Source organism: Taudactylus pleione, unplaced genomic scaffold (genome assembly GCF_031769625.1).
Source record: "Taudactylus pleione unplaced genomic scaffold, aTauple2 ptg000032l, whole genome shotgun sequence".
Classification (NCBI taxonomy): Eukaryota; Metazoa; Chordata; class Amphibia; order Anura; family Myobatrachidae; genus Taudactylus; species Taudactylus pleione.
Window position 1 is genome coordinate 41987003 of NW_028284434.1, and position 21515 is coordinate 42008517.

A 21515-nucleotide genomic window follows, 5' to 3' on the forward strand; every position below is an offset into this window, starting at 1 on the left:
CAGCTCTATATACACTAGCAGTGAAATGTGTCAATGACTAATGTTGGCCAGCATTCGTCCGCTGATGCGTTTCACTGCTAGTGTGCAGCGCTATATACACTAACAGTGTCTGCTGGCCAGCATTCGTCCGCTGATGCGTTTCACTGCTAGTGTGCAGCTCTATATACACTAGCAGTGAAATGTGTCAATGACGAATGTTGGCTAGCATTCGTCCTCTGATGCGTTTCACTGCTAGTGTGCAGCTCTATATACACTAGCAGTGAAATGCCTCAATGACTAATGTTGGCCAGCATTCGTCCGCTGATGCGTTTCACTGCTAGTGTGCAGCGCTATATACACTAACAGTGTCTGCTGGCCAGCATTCGTCCTCTGATGCGTTTCACTGCTAGTGTGCAGCTCTATATACACTAGCAGTGAAATGTGTCAATGACGAATGTTGGCCAGCATTCGTCCTCTGATGCGTTTCACTGCTAGTGTGCAGCGCTATATACACTAACAGTGTCTGCTTACGAATGCTCGTTAGCAGACACTGTTGCAAGGAGCTACTTTTACACACTACCGGACATTGGGACATCTTTGCCTATTGGGACTTCCAGCGTTTTGCTGTGGGACTAGGATACCATAAATTTTTGCGTTTGAACCCTGCTGTACTGGACCATCGCTAATTGGATCCTTATACAAACACCACAGTGTCGGTAATACCATCTAAAGCTGGATAAATAGCCCGATTAGGAGGTAAGGTGTCTTATAGAATTGCCCTTGTGATTCCCATCTATAGGAGCCCTATATGTATGCTCTAAACCACAGGTTCTCAAACTCTGTCCTCAGGACCCCAAACAGTTCATGTTTTCCAGGTCTCCTCACAGAATCTCAAGTAAAATAATAAGCTCCGCCTGTGGATCTTTTAAAATGTGTCAGTGAGTAATGAGTACACCTGTGCACCTGCTGGGTAACCTGGAAAAAGTGAACTGTGTGTGGTCCTGGGGACCTCTGAATCAGGGCCGTCCCTGCTCCTTTTTGGAGCGGCCTCCTGGCCGCTCGCATAGCTGTGGGTGACCACCCACAGCTATAGCGAGCGGCCAAAATGATGGTCGCGATGATCAAGACCATCGCGACCATCGGCCTTGCGACGAGACCCTGCGGTAGGGTCTCGCTGCCGCAAGCCCAGGAGTGCTTTTGGCTCTATCAGAGCCAAAAGCACTCCCACTGACATCACTAGTGATGTCAGTGGGGCCGGCTCCAGACGGTAGGCGTTCCCATGGAAACTCCTCCGTCTGGGCAGGCACACCCACCAAAGGGGGCGTGCTGTCAATCACCATCGACAGCACACCCCCTTTGGTGCGAGACCCATAACGACGGCTTGGCCGTCGTTATTCGGGTCTCGCGCATGCGCACGACGGAGCCGCCTCCGTCGTGCGCATGCTCACTTGGGCACCATCGACCCGCTTGCCAGCGCTCGCGAGCGGGTCAGAATCATGCCCCGAATTTGAGAACCACTGCTCTAAACACATGCACAGTTGAGACTGACACGTTAATTATTTTAAGATTTTATAAGAAACCTTAATGGGTTCATTTTATGTATTCATATATATGTATAATTAAATATTGTCATTTATAAATTATTCTCTTCATTTACATGATTTCTTAGCACTGTATATGTTTGTATTGTTGTTGTCATTTGTATTGGAGGCTGACTATCTCCTGATTACAGCTGCTTGGTTTAGCAGCTTTTTTTTTTTTCTTTTTTAATTCTTTATTTAGAAAGCTCACAGAAACAAACATGGAAAGATACAAGCATAATGAGCATTAGGAATGCTAATGGATAGTAACTAAAGCAAAACATAGACGTTGAACAGAGAATGGTATATAACAGGGATTGGTAGGGGGTGGGGCGAGGGTGTAAGGGGGAACAGGGAGTTTAGTGCTAATATGTGCAAAAATGTATATCAAATATATACAGTAGTCAGGCGCTGCTAAAGTCTCACCCTCTGGGGAGCTGCGCTATTAGGCCAGTTAGTTATTTAAAGGAACGACAAATACTTTGTTTTGTCCTATAACAGTTTATGCATCAAAGTGTCCATTACTGCTAGTTTCCTATATTATCCAAGCCAATGACTTGTTGGACTGACTGTCACTATATGTTACAATTTACAATAGAATATATTTCTTAAGGTGCATACACACGCAACAATTTTTTGAACGATTATCGATAACGATATCGTTTATCGTTCAATCTTTGAAAAAATTGTGAACGCGCATGAATGATAATTGTTCATCGTTTTAACTCAGAAAGTGAACGTTTGTAGTTCAGTCAGACTGACCAACTCAACGATTTTCAGTAAGGGAATATGCAAAAATCGTTTGTAGTTCACTAAAATCGTTCATTTACTAAATGTAATGAACGATTTTCATTTTTCCCTTGAAAAAAATGAACGAAAATCGTTTACTAAAATCGTTCACTAAAATCGTTCATTTACTAAATCGTTGTGTGTGTATGCAGCTTTAGAGTAGACTTAAGGTGCATACACACACAATGATTTTTTGAACGATTATCGTTAAACGATATAGTTTAAAGATAATCGTTTGAAAAAATCGTTCACTTTCTGAGTCAAACGATTATTGTTCATGCGCGTTCACGTTTGTAGTTCATTCAGACTTGTCAACTCAAAGATTTTCAATAAGTTAATATGCAAAAATCGTTTGTAGTTCATAAAAATCGTTCATTACATTTAAATGAACATAGTAAATGAACAACTTTAGTAAACGATTTTAGTTCATTTTTTCAAGGTAGAAAATCGTTTACTAAAATCGTCCATTAACTAAATCATTGTGTGTGTGTAAGCACCTTTAGCTGATTTGTCATTTTGGGGGCATTTCAATTCTGCGTGATGTTGGGTAACAATGTGCACATTACGGTATATTACAGCCGGCTGACTGACTTGGAAAACACTGTCCGGACCCCTCAGCCTCGCCACCTGACTGATATTTGCCTGGCCTCACACACCGTCTGGCTGCCTGTCATAAAAGAGCTGGCTGCATCTGTCCTCCGGGAAATTTACCGATGAGTGCTATAGCCAATCCGCCCCTGATTACAGTAGCCCAACATTTGCAGATTTTCTTGCATAATTCTACAGGCAAAATTGGCAATGTGCCATTCGGCTCACACATCGAAGCTGTCGCGCAGAATTGAGTTTACAGTCTAATGCAACAGGAATAAAAAATTATATGTTTTTTTTTATTTTTCTTTACAATAATTGTTTTGCTAATGTGCTGCATAGCAACAAGACAAAATCCTCCTGCAACAGTCATAAGTCACAGCATTTATTTTTTGAGTCTGGTTTTTGCGGTCGTTTCCTCCTATTGGTTTTGAAAGCTATTTTTTTTTTCTCTCTCTCCTGGATGGTTGGGGTAAGAACTGAGGGCTGATCTGTCTGACAAGCAGCTCATTAACATTCTGAAGTTCAAGCAAGACTTTAATTAGATGGGGGCAGGTGATGTTTACAGGCTCTCGTCTCAGCTGTAATTCACAGAGGGCATCAAATGTGGGATATCCCAGGATATCGCTCTCCTTCACTGCCTGCAATTTATTCAGCGTTTGTCTGTTCCCAAGAAAATCTGATTTGCACATCAGACAAGCCTGCTGCAAAGTCTTTAATTATTGATGGCATGTCCTTTTTTCTGAAGATAAACAAACCATTGAAATGAGCATAGAAAGTTCTTTGATTTGAAAGGGAAAATATTAAATCGCACATGCTTATAAAATTCTTCAAAGTCTAATAATAATCATCAACATATAATTTGGCAGCTAAACTGTGTAACAGTTCGTTTTTAAAATATGAAAAAAAAAAAAAAAATGTAGTAACTCATTTTACAGGATCATTACACCTAGGGCTATTTTTGTGGAAAATAGGGTTTCAGGAACTGTGGGTGAAGCCATATAAAGACAAATACTCAAAAAAATAAAATAATATATATATTAATATAATATTATACTATATTTAGAAAAGAAGGCACTCGATGGGGACTTATAAAAAAAACCAAAAACTTATTTTATAGCTCTTTTCCACCAAAAACCCGGGTCCGGCCTGGGTTTTCAGACATGGTTCCAACCCAGGTCAGACACCATTTACACATCGATCTGAGTTATTCTCAGATCAGCCCCGTTCACACTGAACCTGGGTCTGCCCTGCTAAACTTGTGAGGTCATAAAAAGTGGGAGGTCACTGCTCCACCACCACCAATCAACTCATTTTAGGCATGACCCAGGTCGAATAACCTGGGTTGCACTGTTTACACTGCACCATTACCCAGGTCCATCCTGGGTCAGACCCTGGTAGCTATCTGGGTTGGATTGCCGGGTCACTTGACCCGGGTTATTTTTCAGGGACGCTTTTACACTGAACTGAGACCCGGGTAGACACAGCAAAAACCCAGGTTTTTGCTCTGGTGTAAAAGGGCTATAAAAAAAAATACATATTGGCCCAGGACATTGCATCATAGTTAATCAGCGGTTCAGGAATGGAGTTCCTGCTGAAAAATAGCACTGGTTACACCTAATGTACAATAGACAATATTGCTTTAATTAAAAAATGTACAGCACGTCTAAGCCGAACAAGTTACTTAGTTGAGAGCAATTGCCTTATATCATTTAGGTTCAGGGTGGCTCTTAGCTTGGTTCTCCAATAAACGTAGACAGGAAGTCTGATCTGCATAGGCAAAAACTATCAATTGTATAGTTGTGCCTTTGTTCTCTATTTATTATGTATTGTAATACAGTAGTTACTGTAGTGCGTGTTGGTGTTAAATTTTTTGTTCCTTATAATATAAGTATTTGCTCTTACCTGGGAGTTTAGTACATTGGCAAAACAATGACTATGGGGTCTATGTACTAATAATAGCGGCACTGCGATTATTATGTATCCATATTGCAGGGGATATTTTAATTTTTAATGAAAAACATTCCTGCTATGTACAAAGGGGAACTTGCAGGGACAGCTGTTGCGGTAATCGCTGTCCATGCGAGTTATGCCCCCGGCATTTAGTCGAAGTATTTCACACTCATGAAAGACTACTCCTGTGGAATCTGACACTGCGCATGCGCACAGCGTCGGCATCCGGAGCCGGCGTGAGGCTGTGAGAGAGAGATCGTGAGAATCCCTCCCTGCTCCTGGAACCTCCATAGGCTTAAAGCAGTTTACACCTTCTGAAGATGGTGTCAACTACTGGGGGCCAAACTCTGTAAAGCTTGGCTTTTTTGGAGTTTGGTACATAGGGGTCACATCGTAGTCCCCATTGATAGTAATGGGAACTGCGATCTGCAGTGCTAATTAGCACTTTGCTGGAGATTTCTGTGTAATCTCCTGCATTGTGCTATAATAATTACAATGGGTTGGGTATGGGATGCTGGCTGCGATAAAATACTGACACCGGCCAATAAGTACCCCAACTATACTCCTAAACCTAACCCTCCCTCCCGGCAGCCTAAACCTAACTCCCTCCCATCCCATGCAGGTTGTAGCGTGCTGGGGGTAGTGATCATCACAGTAGGTTGTAGCGTGCTGGGGGTAGTGATCATCACAGTAGGTTGTAGCGCGCTGGGGGTAGTGATCACAGGTTGTAGCGCGCTGGGGGTAGTGATCATCACAGTAGGTTGTAGCGTGCTGGGGGTAGTGATCATCACAGTAGGTTGTAGCGTGCTGGGGGTAGTGATCATCACAGTAGGTTGTAGCGTGCTGGGGGTAGTGATCATCACAGTAGGTTGTAGCGTGCTGGGGGTAGTGATCATCACAGTAGGTTGTAGCGTGCTGGGGGTAGTGATCATCACAGTAGGTTGTAGCGTGCTGGGGGTAGTGATCATCACAGTAGGTTGTAGCGTGCTGGGGGTAGTGATCATCACAGTAGGTTGTAGCGTGCTGGGGGTAGTGATCATCACAGTAGGTTGTAGCGTGCTGGGGGTAGTGATCATCACAGTAGGTTGTAGTGTGCTGGGGGTAGTGATCATCACAGTAGGTTGTAGCGTGCTGGGGGTAGTGATCATCACAGTAGGTTGTAGCGTGCTGGGGGTAGTGATCATCACAGTAGGTTGTAGCGTGCTGGGGGTAGTGATCATCACAGTAGGTTGTAGTGTGCTGGGGGTAGTGATCACAGTAGGTTGTAGCGTGCTGGGGGTAGTGATCATCACAGTAGGTTGTAGCATGCTGGGGGTAGTGATCATCACAGTAGGCTGTAGCGTGCTGGGGGTAGTGATCATCACAGTAGGTTGTAGCACGCTGGGGGTAGTGATCACAGGTTGTAGCGCGCTGGGGGTAGTGATCATCACAGTAGGTTGTAGCGTGCTGGGGGTAGTGATCATCACAGTAGGTTGTAGCGTGCTGGGGGTAGTGATCATCACAGTAGGTTGTAGCGTGCTGGGGGTAGTGATCATCACAGTAGGTTGTAGCGTGCTGGGGGTAGTGATCATCACAGTAGGTTGTAGCGTGCTGGGGGTAGTGATCACAGTAGGTTGTAGCATGCTGGGGGTAGTGATCATCACAGTAGGTTGTAGTGTGCTGGGGGTAGTGATCATCACAGTAGGTTGTAGCGTGCTGGGGGTAGTGATCATCACAGTAGGCTGTAGTGTGCTGGGGGTAGTGATCATCACAGTAGGTTGTAGTGTGCTGGGGGTAGTGATCATCACAGTAGGTTGTAGTGTGCTGGGGGTAGTGATCATCACAGTAGGTTGTAGCATGCTGGGGGTAGTGATCATCACAGTAGGCTGTAGCGTGCTGGGGGTAGTGATCATCACAGTAGGTTGTAGCACGCTGGGGGTAGTGATCACAGGTTGTAGCGCGCTGGGGTAGTGATCACAGTAGGTTGTAGTGTGCTGGGGGTAGTGGTCACAGTAGGTTGTAGTGTGCTGGGGGTAGTGGTCACAGTAGGTTGTAGTGTGCTGGGGGTAGTGGTCACAGTAGGTTGTAGCGTGCTGGGGGTAGTGATCACAGTAGGTTGTAGCGTGCTGGGGGTAGTGATCATCACAGTAGGTTGTAGCGTGCTGGGGGTAGTGATCATCACAGTAGGTTGTAGTGTGCTGGGGGTAGTGATCATCACAGTAGGTTGTAGCGTGCTGGGGGTAGTGATCATCACAGTAGGTTGTAGCGTGCTGGGGGTAGTGATCATCACAGTAGGTTGTAGTGTGCTGGGGGTAGTGATCATCACAGTAGGTTGTAGTGTGCTGGGGGTAGTGATCACAGTAGGTTGTAGCGTGCTGGGGGTAGTGATCATCACAGTAGGTTGTAGTGTGCTGGGGGTAGTGATCATCACAGTAGGCTGTAGCGTGCTGGGGGTAGTGATCATCACAGTAGGTTGTAGCACGCTGGGGGTAGTGATCACAGGTTGTAGCGCGCTGGGGGTAGTGATCATCACAGTAGGTTGTAGCGTGCTGGGGGTAGTGATCATCACAGTAGGTTGTAGCGTGCTGGGGGTAGTGATCATCACAGTAGGTTGTAGCGTGCTGGGGGTAGTGATCATCACAGTAGGTTGTAGCGTGCTGGGGGTAGTGATCATCACAGTAGGTTGTAGCGTGCTGGGGGTAGTGATCACAGTAGGTTGTAGCGTGCTGGGGGTAGTGATCATCACAGTAGGTTGTAGTGTGCTGGGGGTAGTGATCATCACAGTAGGTTGTAGCGTGCTGGGGGTAGTGATCATCACAGTAGGCTGTAGTGTGCTGGGGGTAGTGATCATCACAGTAGGTTGTAGTGTGCTGGGGGTAGTGATCATCACAGTAGGTTGTAGTGTGCTGGGGGTAGTGATCATCACAGTAGGTTGTAGCGTGCTGGGGGTAGTGATCATCACAGTAGGCTGTAGCGTGCTGGGGGTAGTGATCATCACAGTAGGTTGTAGCACGCTGGGGGTAGTGATCACAGGTTGTAGCGCGCTGGGGTAGTGATCACAGTAGGTTGTAGTGTGCTGGGGGTAGTGGTCACAGTAGGTTGTAGTGTGCTGGGGGTAGTGGTCACAGTAGGTTGTAGTGTGCTGGGGGTAGTGGTCACAGTAGGTTGTAGCGTGCTGGGGGTAGTGATCACAGTAACTTGTAGTGTTTCCTGGGGGTAGTGGTCACAGTAGGTTGTAGCTTGCTGGGGGTAGTGGAAGATGTATGGTTGGGTGTGCACTAGGTACTGTAAAGCAGAGTTGCCGACTAGGTTTGAATCGCAAGATCAGTTTGAATTGTTAGATAATTCTACCTGGAAGATTCTCCTTCAAAACTGAATGTACATCCTGCAGTTATACACTGTGACTAAGCCGTGGTGCCGGTGGGGTTGTATACCATGTGTTTTATATAAACGATCACTAAAAGAGCAGCAATGATTATACTGAGTGTTGAGCAGCAGGTGTGATATACCCGGGAGGCGAATGGCATTGGAATACCCTTGTAGAGCATTACGTGTTATCACTTACACATATAGCAGCACTGCAATGCTTGGCCTGCACCCTTTACAGCAGGCAGGAAATGTTCTGTATGTTTTGTTATATTACTTTGAAGTGCTGACAAACCATAGAGTAAGTAGAGTAAGCCATATTCCCTTGGCTGCACATTAACACTACTGGAAAATTGAATTGGAGCTGGAGAATGCATATACATGTGCTTATTACCCCTACTTACATGATAAATGTTCCTGTAAATGAACTTTCTACAGATGTATTTAGGCATCCTCCATCTGCAGCTCCTGTTGTGTCCAATTGCAGCGCTAGAAGTGATGGCTGTAAACACACAATGCATATTTAATGTTAAAGGTTTTCCAGCTCTGTATTCCCTATGGTTACAACTGTATACTAAATAACTCTATTATATTGATTAGATGCGGTTGTGCTGCAATCTGCTATGTGGTCAGGCGCTCAGTACACCAATCTTACATTTTGTTTTTATTGTTTATTTTCAGAAATTTTAAACTATTATCTTTCCTGTAACCCTGGATCTGCTAATCCTTTCCAGCAGGTACGTGGGTTGGCAATACATATTTATATGAAATATACATTTTAGACATTTGAATTGTGACTTTCTTTATAGCTTTGTGAGTTAAGTTAGTTGCACTTGTCCTGTTGCTGCCGGTGTGAAGAGGTCATCATCCATGTTGGTCCGGTCCCAGATATCTTCACTGCTGGCAATATCCTGAAAAGAACATATCTGCTTCTAGCTACTATAGTAACGTCATTGGTCAGGGGGTAGGCAACCTGTGGCACTCCACCTGCTGATTAGCTTCACATCCCAGCATGCTCTGCCACAGTTTTACAATGCCCTAACATCAAAACTGTGGCAGGATATGCTGGGATGTGTAGTTCCACAGCGGCTGGAGTGCCACAGGTTGCCTTACACCTGTTCTAGAACATGGCACGCAGCAGACGTGATAAGGAGAGAATCTGTAATTACCATTGCCTTTATCTCTCATCATGACCTAACGCCCAATTGTGCAGAAGTCGCCCTCTGGCCATTAATTGCAGATGTTAGGTGCAGACGCTTGGTCATTGTATAGATGGGGTGTGTATTACCTACATTGCTACAGCCAAGAATTCATTACATGTGTTTCTCCTAGAATCATCGCTCACATGTGTATTCTCTTTGTATAAATAATAACATGCCTGTCTGTCTCGGCTAGATGTTATCAAGTGGCCATAAAGCACTGGTGGAGATGCAGGACGATGTTCTGGATCTCTTGCGTTCAGCAGTTAAAGATTACCCGAAGTCTATGGTAAGTGTCTCAACTCTCTTCTGGTTTCCCTTTTTGCTAAAGTTAATGAAGTTGGAATATGACCTGATATGATATGAGGAGTGCTTGCTGCAGCACACTTCCCGCGTCTGTTATACAGGAACCCAGCAATATTACTCCTGTTGCTGCGGGGACCCTGCTCCTTCCACTTTATAAATCTCTGGCTGGTGTTTCCTGTTTCCCTTCTTTCTCCTCCTCCCTGCAGCATGACACTGCCCCTCACTGACACAGTTACACGAGGACAGGTCACTGCCTCCCATAAGATTCGCATAGACACCCCTCTCATGACTAAAGGCCCCCATGCATCTGCAATGTATTGGGCCAATTCCCCCAATCCCCACACACTGGGATTGGGGCATCGGTGAAATCCAATTTGTTGGATTTCAAAGATTTGCCGGTCACAATCAAAATATGATCATGATCGGCAAATCGGGTTTTCTTTTAACATTAACAATTTCATCGATCACCAGACAGATTGGCAATCTTCGAAGGCCGTCGTTCAGCATTTCCGACTGGCGGATCAGCTGTTTCGGTTTCATCAGGTAATTGATGAAACAGCCGGCAGATGTATGGGGCCGTTTTACCCTTTTGAACAGTCTGATTTTCTGATTGGCTAATAATCTGGACAAGCTGGAGGTGACCATTGAATAGGATAAAGGTGCTCTGGCCCTGATTCAGAGCCGGACGGTCTGACAGAGCGCTCGCTCTGAATCAGGGCTGGCCTTCTTGATTTTTAGACCAGCCTCCTGGCCACTCGCATAGCTGTGGGTGACCACCCACAGCTATAGCGAGCGGCCAGGAAGATGGTCGCGATGGTCAAGACCATCGCGACCATCGGGCTTGCGACGAGACCCTTGTGGTAGGGTCCCGTTGCCGCAAGCCCCAGAGAGATTTCGGCTCAAACAGAGCCAAAATCTCTCCCACTGACATCACTCGTGATGTCAGTGGGGCCGCCCCCAAACAGAGGTGTTCACATGGGAACGCCTCAGTTTGGGCAGCCACTCCCCCGGTCTGCCCACCAAAGGGGGCATGCTTTCACTAAACATTGACAGCACGCCCCCTTTGGTGCGAGACCCGGAGCGACTGTTTGCCCGTCGCTATCCAGGTCTCGCGCATGCGCACGACGGAGCCGGCTCCGTTGTGTGCATGCGCACTGGGCCACCGTCGACCCGCTTGCGAGCGCATAGCTCTCTGTTCCTTATCAAAGGCGTTGTTGTAAGAACATTTATATTAATGAAACATATTACTATTATAGTTGCTCTCTCAGCAAAATAGTGTTGCGCACAGGTACGTGTTCCCCAATAATTTTTAATGATATCTTACATGCACTTTAATGCTTTTTCAAACAGTCATATTCCTCCAAGAGATATTAATCCCAAGAAAGAAAATAAATAAAAAAAACAGCAAAAACATATAGTGGTAATACTGTTTGGGAAATGAAGTATTTTGACTAATGTCAAGTATTATGCTCACATATAAAATGTAAAAGTATGCATATATCACCATATCCTAGGTATCTCTTTTGTTGGAGCTTTGTATTTCTTCAGTATTCGTTTAGGATCTCAAAAAAAAAGAAAACTATAATAGTGTAATATTGTTTTGAAGCAATAAAACACATTTATTAAACGTCACATTGGGAAAAAAAACATGAAGCATATATCACAATTATCCATGGTAGCAGCAGATGGAATATTGACCCCTTCAACTGGAAGTTGCAAAAGTTGGAGTCCCCAAGTCCCGGAAACCTGTTTGCTCCAATCACCAGAAAAAGGGGAATGTCACACCACCACCGATATGTCCTGTAGGAAACCTCAGCTTAACGCGTTTCAGACACTAAATGGCCCTCCTTCAGTTGCTCTGCCTTTTGGCCAGGAGCCAAGTTTGCTTATGGTTCTAATAGAGTGGTACATGTGTCACATGCAGTGCATAGGGTGCATTCCATTGTAAACATATGTGAAATGAGATGTCTTATACAATGTAAACTTCTACTGCCTGTCCTGTTTTTATGATGGCAGCATATGCCTTGGTTCATACGGTTGGTAACTAGACTGTCCATTGCTAGAACTACACAGCTCGTTTTTGTATTTTTGGTTTAAATGTCCTTGGAAGATGATTTTATATAAACCAACTTTGTAGTGAACACTTTTTTTTTTGTTTTTTTTCTTGTCACTTATAGGACAAACTTGTTAACATCCAAGGAGTCCTTAACTCAACGGAGATTAACCTGCAGCACCTCACAGCTTTGGTGGATTGCCGCGGTTTGCACTTGGTAAGTAGCGGATAGGGTCTGTGATGGGTCTTCCCGGCCTCTCCCTGCGGATACTAAGATGTGACCCATGTTTGTTCCCTGTAAGGACTATGTCCAGTCTCTCACTGGCTTCTGCTACGATGGAGTGGAGGGGCTCATCTACCTGGTCCTTTTCTCCTTTGTCACTGCCCTGATGTTCAGTTCCATTGTCTGCAGCGTGCCCCACACCTGGCAGCAGAGGAGGTATGTGAGTAACAGCACTTACTTTCTGTGTCTGTATGTGTTCCCATCTCTGCATACAGGAGCCGGTGATTATCAGGGACAGAAACATCAACACTGACCCACCTTACCTGCCTTACAGGGAAATTGTATTGCTAAAGTAATTACTTGCCAGCTCTTCTTGCATAAGGTTTCCCGTCTCTACACTTGTTTTGGTAATTATGTAAAGTTTACTGCCGGGTGCCAATACTTTTAGAAGCCCCCTTAATAAAATTAAATCAGATGTTTTTATAAAAATAAATAACGTTGCAACTAGTCTAGATAATTATGTACCAAACAGAATTCCATTTAAATAATGCTTATCAGACCCATACAGATGGCAAGTGGCGGTCTTCTAGCTGTATGAAGTTAGAGAGTGAAGTCACATGAGTAGGACCCCTGCATCCCAATAACACAATAACTGGGATATGATAGGGCATTGATAAGCTCTGGTACTAAGCTCTTCGTTCAGTCACACTGCAGGCTGTAACGGATTATGCAATAAGGTTAGCACACTAAGGGTTCTATTTACTAAGCAGTGTTAGGAGACAGAGTGAAAAGTGATAAAGTGCCAGCCAATCAGCTCCTAATTGCCATCTCACAGGCTGTGTTTGAAAAATGACAGTTGGGAGCTGATTGGCTGGCACCTTATCACTTTCTTATCACTTTTCACTCTGTCTCCTAACACTGCTTAGTAAATAGACCCCTAAACATGAACAGAAATGGTTTAATAGTCTTTTCTGCTTCTGTAAAAGAGCCATGTTTTCAATGTATACATGGTTAAAGGAAGGGGACTGAGTGTTTAGGGGCAAGATGAGGGGTAAGTTATATATTAAGCAGGGGAATAAACCTTTTTGTCTTTTTTTTTTTTTTATAATTTCTGCTCGTCAAATCGCTACTAGCATGGTTTGATGGAATTACAAATTGACATACCGCTGCCACCTTGTGGCTGTTTTGTGAAAGGCATCTTTTTTTTCTGCATTTATCATACATTGAAAATATACTAAGAAATAACTGCAGTTCGCTATGTAATATTCTTTGCTAAAAAAAAATTATATTCATGTAGTTCATCATTGTTGATAATTTAATAAAATAGAGGTTTGCGAGAGCATCCTGAAAACCTGGGAATCACTATTTCATTAGGGTACATTCTTGCACGTTACCATATACAGATCTGTACTTTTGTTTGTGACGCACAGATATGATTAGCCGGAGAACTACTCTGCTGCTAATAACAATGTATTTGCATCTGGGAAAGAGCTGCTGCATGTTTCGTGCCATTATGTGTTGCGTTTATTGAGATAATGTGAATCCTTTTTATTTGGAATTTGCTGTGCTCATATGAGTGTCGTCTTTCTGCCCATCAGGGCCAGTTATGAAGAGGGGGAAGAGGAGACCACCACACCGGGGACTCGACAGACTCATGATAACCTGTACCGGGTGCACATGCCCAGTTTGTACAGCTGTGGCAGCAGCTACGGCAGTGAGACCAGTATCCCAGCAGCCGCACATACAGTCAGCAATGCACCTGTGACAGAGTACATGTGAGTCACCATTGTATTGTGATCTTAGATTGCCTATGACTGGTCTCTTTCCTATGACTGCACTGTGCTTCTATACAATATTCCACTGGCTGTGAACAGTTTGAAATGAATATAAACCTGTTACTTTCAGCAGCTATAAAGGTGTTTCTTACAGGCTGTACATCAGTGGGGGTCAGTTACAGAACCGCTGTGCACCGCGTCAGTGCCTCTTTATTGCCCAGATAATTCTTAGGGACCGATTCAATTTAATGGCATGATAAATGCCATTATCAGACATCATTCATTACACAGGATCAGCTTCACGATGTCTCCTGCTGGTTTCTGCCTGCAGCCCGAGGAGGTGCACGCTGGAATCCGCTATACAACGCTTTACTGTCATTGCTGCTATGTGCGTAGCGCACGGGTTGTTAAGCTCTTAGTGTGTGATTGAATCGGCCCATTAGATTCACAAGCCCAGTATGCATAAAAGTGCCAGATCACTTCGGGGTGGTTTGCAGTGGCTCATATGACCCTGTGTGCTGAATGCCTCCGTCCCCCCATCACCCAGAGCAGTGGGCTGGAGTACCTGTGACGCGGCTTTCTCCCAATACGGCGGGTACAATTGAACACTGATATTTCCTTCCTAAGTCCTTCCTATCTCCAGTGCAGCAGTGTCCTTGGCATGCCTTAGGATCTGTACTGACAAGGTCAGCGTCCTTACAGCTCCGTGGTATGTCAGTCCTCCGCTACAAAAACATCTCTGCCACGATAGATGAGGAGCAAATTATAATATAAATCTCAGCTCGTTACAAGGGCAGCCAGGTATAGAGATGTGTATTAGGTATAAGTAGGATCTCCAGTCTCCTTGGTGGGAACGGCTGTTCTATCGTGGCAGAGATGTTTTTGTAGCGGAGGACTGACACACCACGGAGCTGTAAGGACGCTGACCTAACCACCTGTCATTGACGCTGTTTGGTCCTAAGACGGAGATCTGCCTGTGAAACTCAATGTGAGTGACTGTCACCGCTTACAGTACTGTCCCCGTTACGTCCCGACACCCGGCTATTATATTCCGGAGATCGCTATTAACCTTAGCGGACACACCACGCCGGATATTCATCTGCCACAAGCAGTTGCCATTCTGCAGCACCTGGGCCTGATTTAAACTGACGGTGCATTGCGGCATAAACCGCTTTGGAGCAGAGGGCTAACACATATTATGGAGCTCTAAGGATGCTGATCCATTTGATTGCCACCTATGTCACTTGGTCTTGAAATGGCTAAATGTCTGTGATCTATTACGTGAGTAACCACAAGTGATTACAGCGTCACCCACGTTATTATATACAGAGACTCGGCTACGTATTTTGGAGATACTAATTGAAGTCCAGCTGGTACATCACGCTGGAATTTTACCTGTTATAAGCAGCCACTTTCTTTTTATTATCTGGGTGGTTGTTATGGGTGTACATACCCAAGAGATGCCAATGAAGTCTCCTTGATATATACGTTGCACTGATATATTGTACAGGACTTTATTTCAGCCTCTAGTATTCTGATTGTTAAGTGCATGCCATACACCCCAGGTCAATGGTACTAATCCTGCTTTTCTATTTATGAAAAGAAACATTGTTACTTAGACCCGGATTTTTAAGGATCTCCAGGATTATTGCAACTTTCCAATTTGACTTTCTACTAGCTACAAATAACACTAGATTGATTATTCTCAAGATTGACTTTTATTTTCATTCATGTTTGTTTGTATTGTTTTATTAGTGTCTGTGTATGGTTTTAAATGAGAGTCTGATCAACTCCAATTTATATCTATGTACTGTTCTCCAAGTAATATCTTTCAGTGATTGATGTAGTGTGATTTATGTATTCTTATGCAATAAATTTGTGGAATTTTATTCATGTGTGTTAGACTGGTGTCCCAGCATAGACATTAGAGCGCAGTCTTTCTCTTTCTATTTTGTTTTTATAAGGTTGGCAATTACCTTATTTTGACTGCTGAATTAGTGTTTGGTCCCCCTGCCTTACTAGCGCTGGGTTTCTATAACTTTTGAAATGACAGCAAATTACAGGATAAAAAATATTTGGTAGTTATACTTGTAATGCTAGGTGTACACACCTGAATGATATTACTCACAATCCAACAGACTTCACGGTCTGCTGAGCGATGAAATAATATTGAGCACGTCCGATTTTGAGTGATTTGTCATTCCGATCAGCACGATTACCTTCCCTAAAGAACGTCACCTGGTGATATCATGTCTCTGCATATACGGTCAGACAGGAACACAGTATCTGCTGATCAGGAATGTGGTGCAGCAGGCCCAATCCAATCATCCGATCTGGCTGGGTAATCGGCCCCATGTGCTGAGTACACACTCTGAGATTATCGGGCCAAGCAGGTGAAAAATCGGCTACTCCTCCCGATTATTGCATTGTGTGTACTTAACTTAAATTCCTAAGTTATGCAGTTTTTTTTGTTTAGTTGTTATTGCAACTGCAGTTGTATAAGCAGTAAAGAGGCCTCTCTTTTATTACACTATGACTTTAGTAGCATTATTATCCATTTGGTTATCTCGTATATATTGGCTTTAATGACAGTCTGATAAACTTCCAGGACTGTCATCACGTGAAAGAAGTGCATTTTGTACCCTCACGGCACATTGACTTTTTGAAGCTTAAATTTCAATAAAAAAAAAAAAATATATATATATCTATATTTTTTCTTTGCAGGAGTCAAAATGCAAACTTCCAAAATCCCCGCTGTGAGAACACTCCTCTGATTGGGCGTGAATCACCCCCTCCTTCAGTAAGTTATGTTACCATTCCACCCCATTCATAATGCCTAAGCTGGAACTGACTCTATCTTAGGGCCAGAGAAACTGGCTGGAGGGTTCTACAGTCTACACACTCTTTGTATACCAAAGTGCAGATCTAATTTTGAAGGTTTATAATGCTCAAAGCCGGTCAGACCTTCTAAGGTGTTTGTCCATATCAGGTGGAGGTGTTTGTCCATATCAGGTGGAGGTGTTTGTCCATATCAGGTGGAGGTGTTTGTCCATATCAGCTAATCACATCGCAGCAATCATTGTATAGAATGTACTAGGTAGATTATAGCTACAGTATGATTGGAGGCTGGTGGCAGAGCCTCTACTTGTCCTCTATAGAAGGTATGCTAAATCTGCACCTAAGACTGAAGATTTTCAAATGGCTTTAGCAGGATAGGGCCCATATAGAAACTCTCACAAGACTCTAACGTGATAGAATTGCGTAAACAATATTGGAAAGACCCAAGTAAGTATTACTCGTCATTGTGTGTCAGAAGCCTGAGTCATCTCCATGTGCTTTGTGTAATCTTCTGCTTTTTGTTCACCAAACCGAGTGGTAATTTTAGAGCATGTTAGTGTGACCGGTAAATGTGCGCATCAGAATAATGATCTGCTTTTACCACATTGGTACACGCCCAAACTTATAGATGTCTCGCACACTATATATATATATATATATATATATATATGCATGTGTGTGTATATATATATATATATATATATAATATACACACAGGTTTCGCATATCAAATTAATCAGCGCAGTCTCCCGGTGTGTCCTAGTCGCATTGCAATGTGACCTAGACGCATTTTTTTAAAGAAAGAAAAAGACCCCCGGCGCTAGTAGAGTCTCACGGGACCAGGCGTGCCGAGAGGGGCTGTTTGGCGTGACTGCAGCAAAGAAGAGTGATAGCCCCCAGCCCAATTCCAAATACTACAACTTATTGCTCAGGTAAAATAGGGAATTAATTCCATCATGCCATTAGAATAAAAGTACTATGTACCACTATTACTGGAGTATACAAATGGTATTTTTGACACAATTACACATTTTATAGTATTCCATATTGAGGTACCCCCTGCCCACAGAAAAAAAAGCTATTTTCAGTACCTTTAAAACCTTCCACGCAATGCACTTGGTGAAGTTGAAACTCCAATAAACTCCTAGGGGTTTTTAGAAGTGGAGATGTTGCCCATAGCAACCAATCAGATTCTAGCTATTATCTTATAGAAGGTGCTAGATAAATGTTAAGTAAAATCTGGTTGCTATGGGCAACATCTCCCTTTCTAAAAATACCTGCACTTTCGTAAATATACCCCCTAATGTCCATTTATGCTACCAGTTCTCTTTTATGTGAATAATTTCATTCTTTAGCAGTGAATAGGAAGTAAAATAATGTTCCAGTAGTTTGAAGCTTGCATCAAAAGCTCACAGTACATAGCAGCATAACATTAATTTGCAGTAATAACTATTGGTATAATACTCTGTTTTATAGGGGATGGACTGGTTTCACATTGTAAGCACGGAATCCAGAGCTGTTTTTATTCCCATTTGTTTTTGCCATATGGTTTAGTCTATCTTTTGGTTTAATTGATGTAGTAATATCTTCCTGTGTTTGTTTGTTTTTTTTTAAAGTGGAATATAGCATTTTGTTTTTTACATTTTTTAAAATGTGCTGTTTTGTTTTTTTGTTGTTGTTTGTCTTTTAACTTCCTCTCTGCAGCCCTCTGTTTACTGTGGAAATACTATACAGTGATCAGGATGTGTGAGCGCCTATACGTTCTGATCCAGAGATGTGCGCTAAATGCATACGCAGTTGTGCAAAATGATGCGAATGCTGTAGCTGGCTGGACATGTATTGAGACTCCCACCAGCGGTTTCGCAGATCTAAGCAAGTGCGTACAATGCCGCGGCCACAGTCGCAGATCATTCTATAATCCGCCATCTGAGTAGGCCTTTGGTCACGCAGAAGGGCTGTCTGAACTAAGATGCCGGAACCATTTTACCTGTCTGCAATCCCTGTACGCGGGATCGCAGACGTCCGGGACACGCCTGCTTTTTTTTTTTTGCCGCCAATCCAGTTACCTTCCCCAAACGGTCCCTGACTATCAAACACTTTGCGAAGTAATGCTCACTGAGAGCGGCATTGCAAAGGTACCTTGGCACATATGCAGTGTGATTGTGACGCATGCACACTCAACTGCATACATATCGGAATAGCGCAAATCGCTAAATCATGCACATGGCTCCTGCACCTCTTCAAAGTACTAGCCATGGGCAATTTAGAAGCCTGGCCCTAATACCGAAAATGTATTTAGATTTTTCTTATCAAATCATTTTGAGACATTTCTCAGATTTTCTGATTTAGTTACAAAAATACAAGTGAGTGTATTGGCAAAAGCCGGCTCATCCCTTAGGAACAGCTAGCGGCTCCTTCTTAACAGCCGGACATCAACCGCTTACAGGGGCACTTACTTATATTTTGGGCCACTCAAACTCATTACAGTCTTGTCCGTATCGCCGATGGGAAATATAAGAGATTGCCTCTTTAGAGAAGACCTTCATGCAGTTCACCTTGTCATTATGAATGTGGGTGCTGCTAAGAGCTTAATGGCAGATCGTGTTATATAAGTTTTGCTCGCGTCCTATGCACACTGACACTCCGGGATGTCCGTCTTTGCCAGTGACAGATGACCTCGCAGCGCAGCTTGCTGTAGCTTCACTGCGTGCCTTCTCCCTGGGGCTGCTCATTAAAGGGAAAATTAACAAGGAGCTTGAATGGTCATGGAAGGCTTGACTAATTAAAATGCATTGCTTCGATATCCCTCATTGCATCTGTTCATTATAGCCGTGTATTAATGGGGCGGGAGACTGGCGCTTGCACTGTGGATAACAGATTTTATTAAGTGACTGTGCTCTCTATCCTGTCTCCCCATTCGGTGTAAGTATTCACACAAAAATATAATGTATGCAGTAAACAAGGACACTATAAAGGATTACGTGTTGCAAAATGGCAGGATCGTTTGGTTACCTTGCCTAATTTTGATGGCGTTCATGCATGCCCTGCATCTTTCATACATTCATTATTAAGATATATTAGAATTTTTTGATCAGTTTAGAATGACCCATTGTTATACTGCAGTATTCTACATTGGGATCTCTGGTCCATAGAAATGCGTTGTCCGATCTCCTGACTTGTGGAATGTACAACGCCCCAAAATGCAGCACACTCTTATTTTTGGGTGCGTCGTATGATGCGTTAAGATCGATCAATGCATTTCTGTGACTACATTTACCAGATCTTCTGTATAATATGTATTGCACGGTCAGCCTGGGGTAATCACACTGCAGCCACGTTTTTAATTCATGGAAACCCGAAATGCAATAAATGTAACTGCATTCCAAAGAGACCTTCATGTCTGGTTGAAAGACTGGACTTAGGGCCGAAATAAAACATCTGGGTCAACTACACTCTGGTTATGATTACAATAAATAAACAGACAAACTACATATATATATATATATATATATATATATATATATATATATACACATACATACATACATACATACATACATACACATATAAAGAGAATCACTTATAAGCACAAGTTATAAGAGGCGTACAACTCGCATCTGCCGTTAATACACAGAGTGTACTAGTGTCTGTCTTTGGATTGACAACTGAAAGGAGAACAGTCGGAGGCCAATATGAGCACATGACTAGACCGGCAAGGTCAAAGATGGTCACCCCCAACGTTCTGGAGTGTTTCGTGGCATCCCATGGTGATCGGAGCAGAATCTGGGTTGCTTCCAGTACGTCAGTAATCTTACTCCTGCACAGATTGCATAATGAGGTGGTATAATTCACATCAAGTGCAAATGTGGTCCAAACCAATGCATAGAGTGTTTATATGTCAGTATGACTCTAGGGTGTATATTCAGCATGAGTCCGTCTGCTCCTCCCATACATCCTGATGTTTGGTGTTGAGGTGTAAAGGTCAGGGCTTTGCAATTATCCCCTCTCTGACTTTGCAACACGATGATCATGATCTAGATCTCCTGACATGCTTATGTGTTTGTCGGTATCTCTTTCCCAGTCTTCCCTCTCCCCAGTGTGCTCCCTTCTTGATCCAGGGCTATTCCTGTAGCGTGATAGAGCCCTTCCTCTCTGCACACTCATGGATGTACTATTCCCCATGACGTGTCAGCTGCACTTTATCATGTTTCATGCACGTTGAGGCTCCACTCTCTTATTTCTCTTTCTTTCCTGCAACATCACAGTTGTATTTGGCTGCCATGGACAGTAGCAGCCATTTGAGCTGGCAGTTTAAACCCTCGGACAGTGCACGGACGTACTGGTAACAGCGCTCGCTATTGGAACAGGTACTTAAACAAAGGTGCTCCTTCCCCTCACTCAACCCTTTCCTTGCCCTCCATTCCTGCACTATTCTCCTCCTCCTCCTCCTTACCCCTGGCCGGCGCCTAAGTTCTACACATCTCTCCACAAACTCCCTATGCACCCCCTAACCAAGGCCTGAGGTGGCACAAATCTATGCTTTGCCAGTAGCAACAGACACCCCCATAAATAGCGGAACACCTGTCTGATGCTCTCTTATGAGTTTTGTGTATGTGGATATTTATATTTCTTTCTACTCCATGTGTCCTAAACAGTGCTGTGATTGCTGGCGGCCTACCTCACTGCAGAGCCCACATCACAAACAGGCTAATGCATTCGCTCAGACACTTATTTCCTTGTCCTGGGATTGGTCATTCTGTGTATAAGGCCAAAACATTCTTCATGTGCCTGAAATCCCTCGAGTTCCATTCATAGCTTGTCCTGTCACATAACAGGATGTTGATGCAGTATGAGCAGACTGTTTTGCAGAGAGGATTTGGCTCTACA

General features: G+C 43.7%; 1 protein-coding gene across 2 annotated transcripts in view; it reads left to right on the forward strand.

The window, feature by feature from the left end:
• The window catches only part of TTYH3 (tweety family member 3), a 162951-nt gene that overhangs the window by 132596 nt on the left and 8840 nt on the right, over positions 1-21515 (forward strand). Inside the window, exons 8-13 of one of the 2 annotated variants that reach the window (XM_088452049.1) lie at positions 8916-8971; positions 9630-9722; positions 11917-12009; positions 12095-12231; positions 13614-13790; positions 16515-16590. In XM_088452049.1, the coding sequence (XP_088308175.1) occupies positions 8916-8971; positions 9630-9722; positions 11917-12009; positions 12095-12231; positions 13614-13790; positions 16515-16590 (632 nt within the window). Of the gene's footprint in view, positions 1-8915; positions 8972-9629; positions 9723-11916; positions 12010-12094; positions 12236-13613; positions 13791-16514; positions 16591-21515 lie in introns of those variants that run through there. The other variant, XM_088452050.1, reaches the window with a different exon arrangement.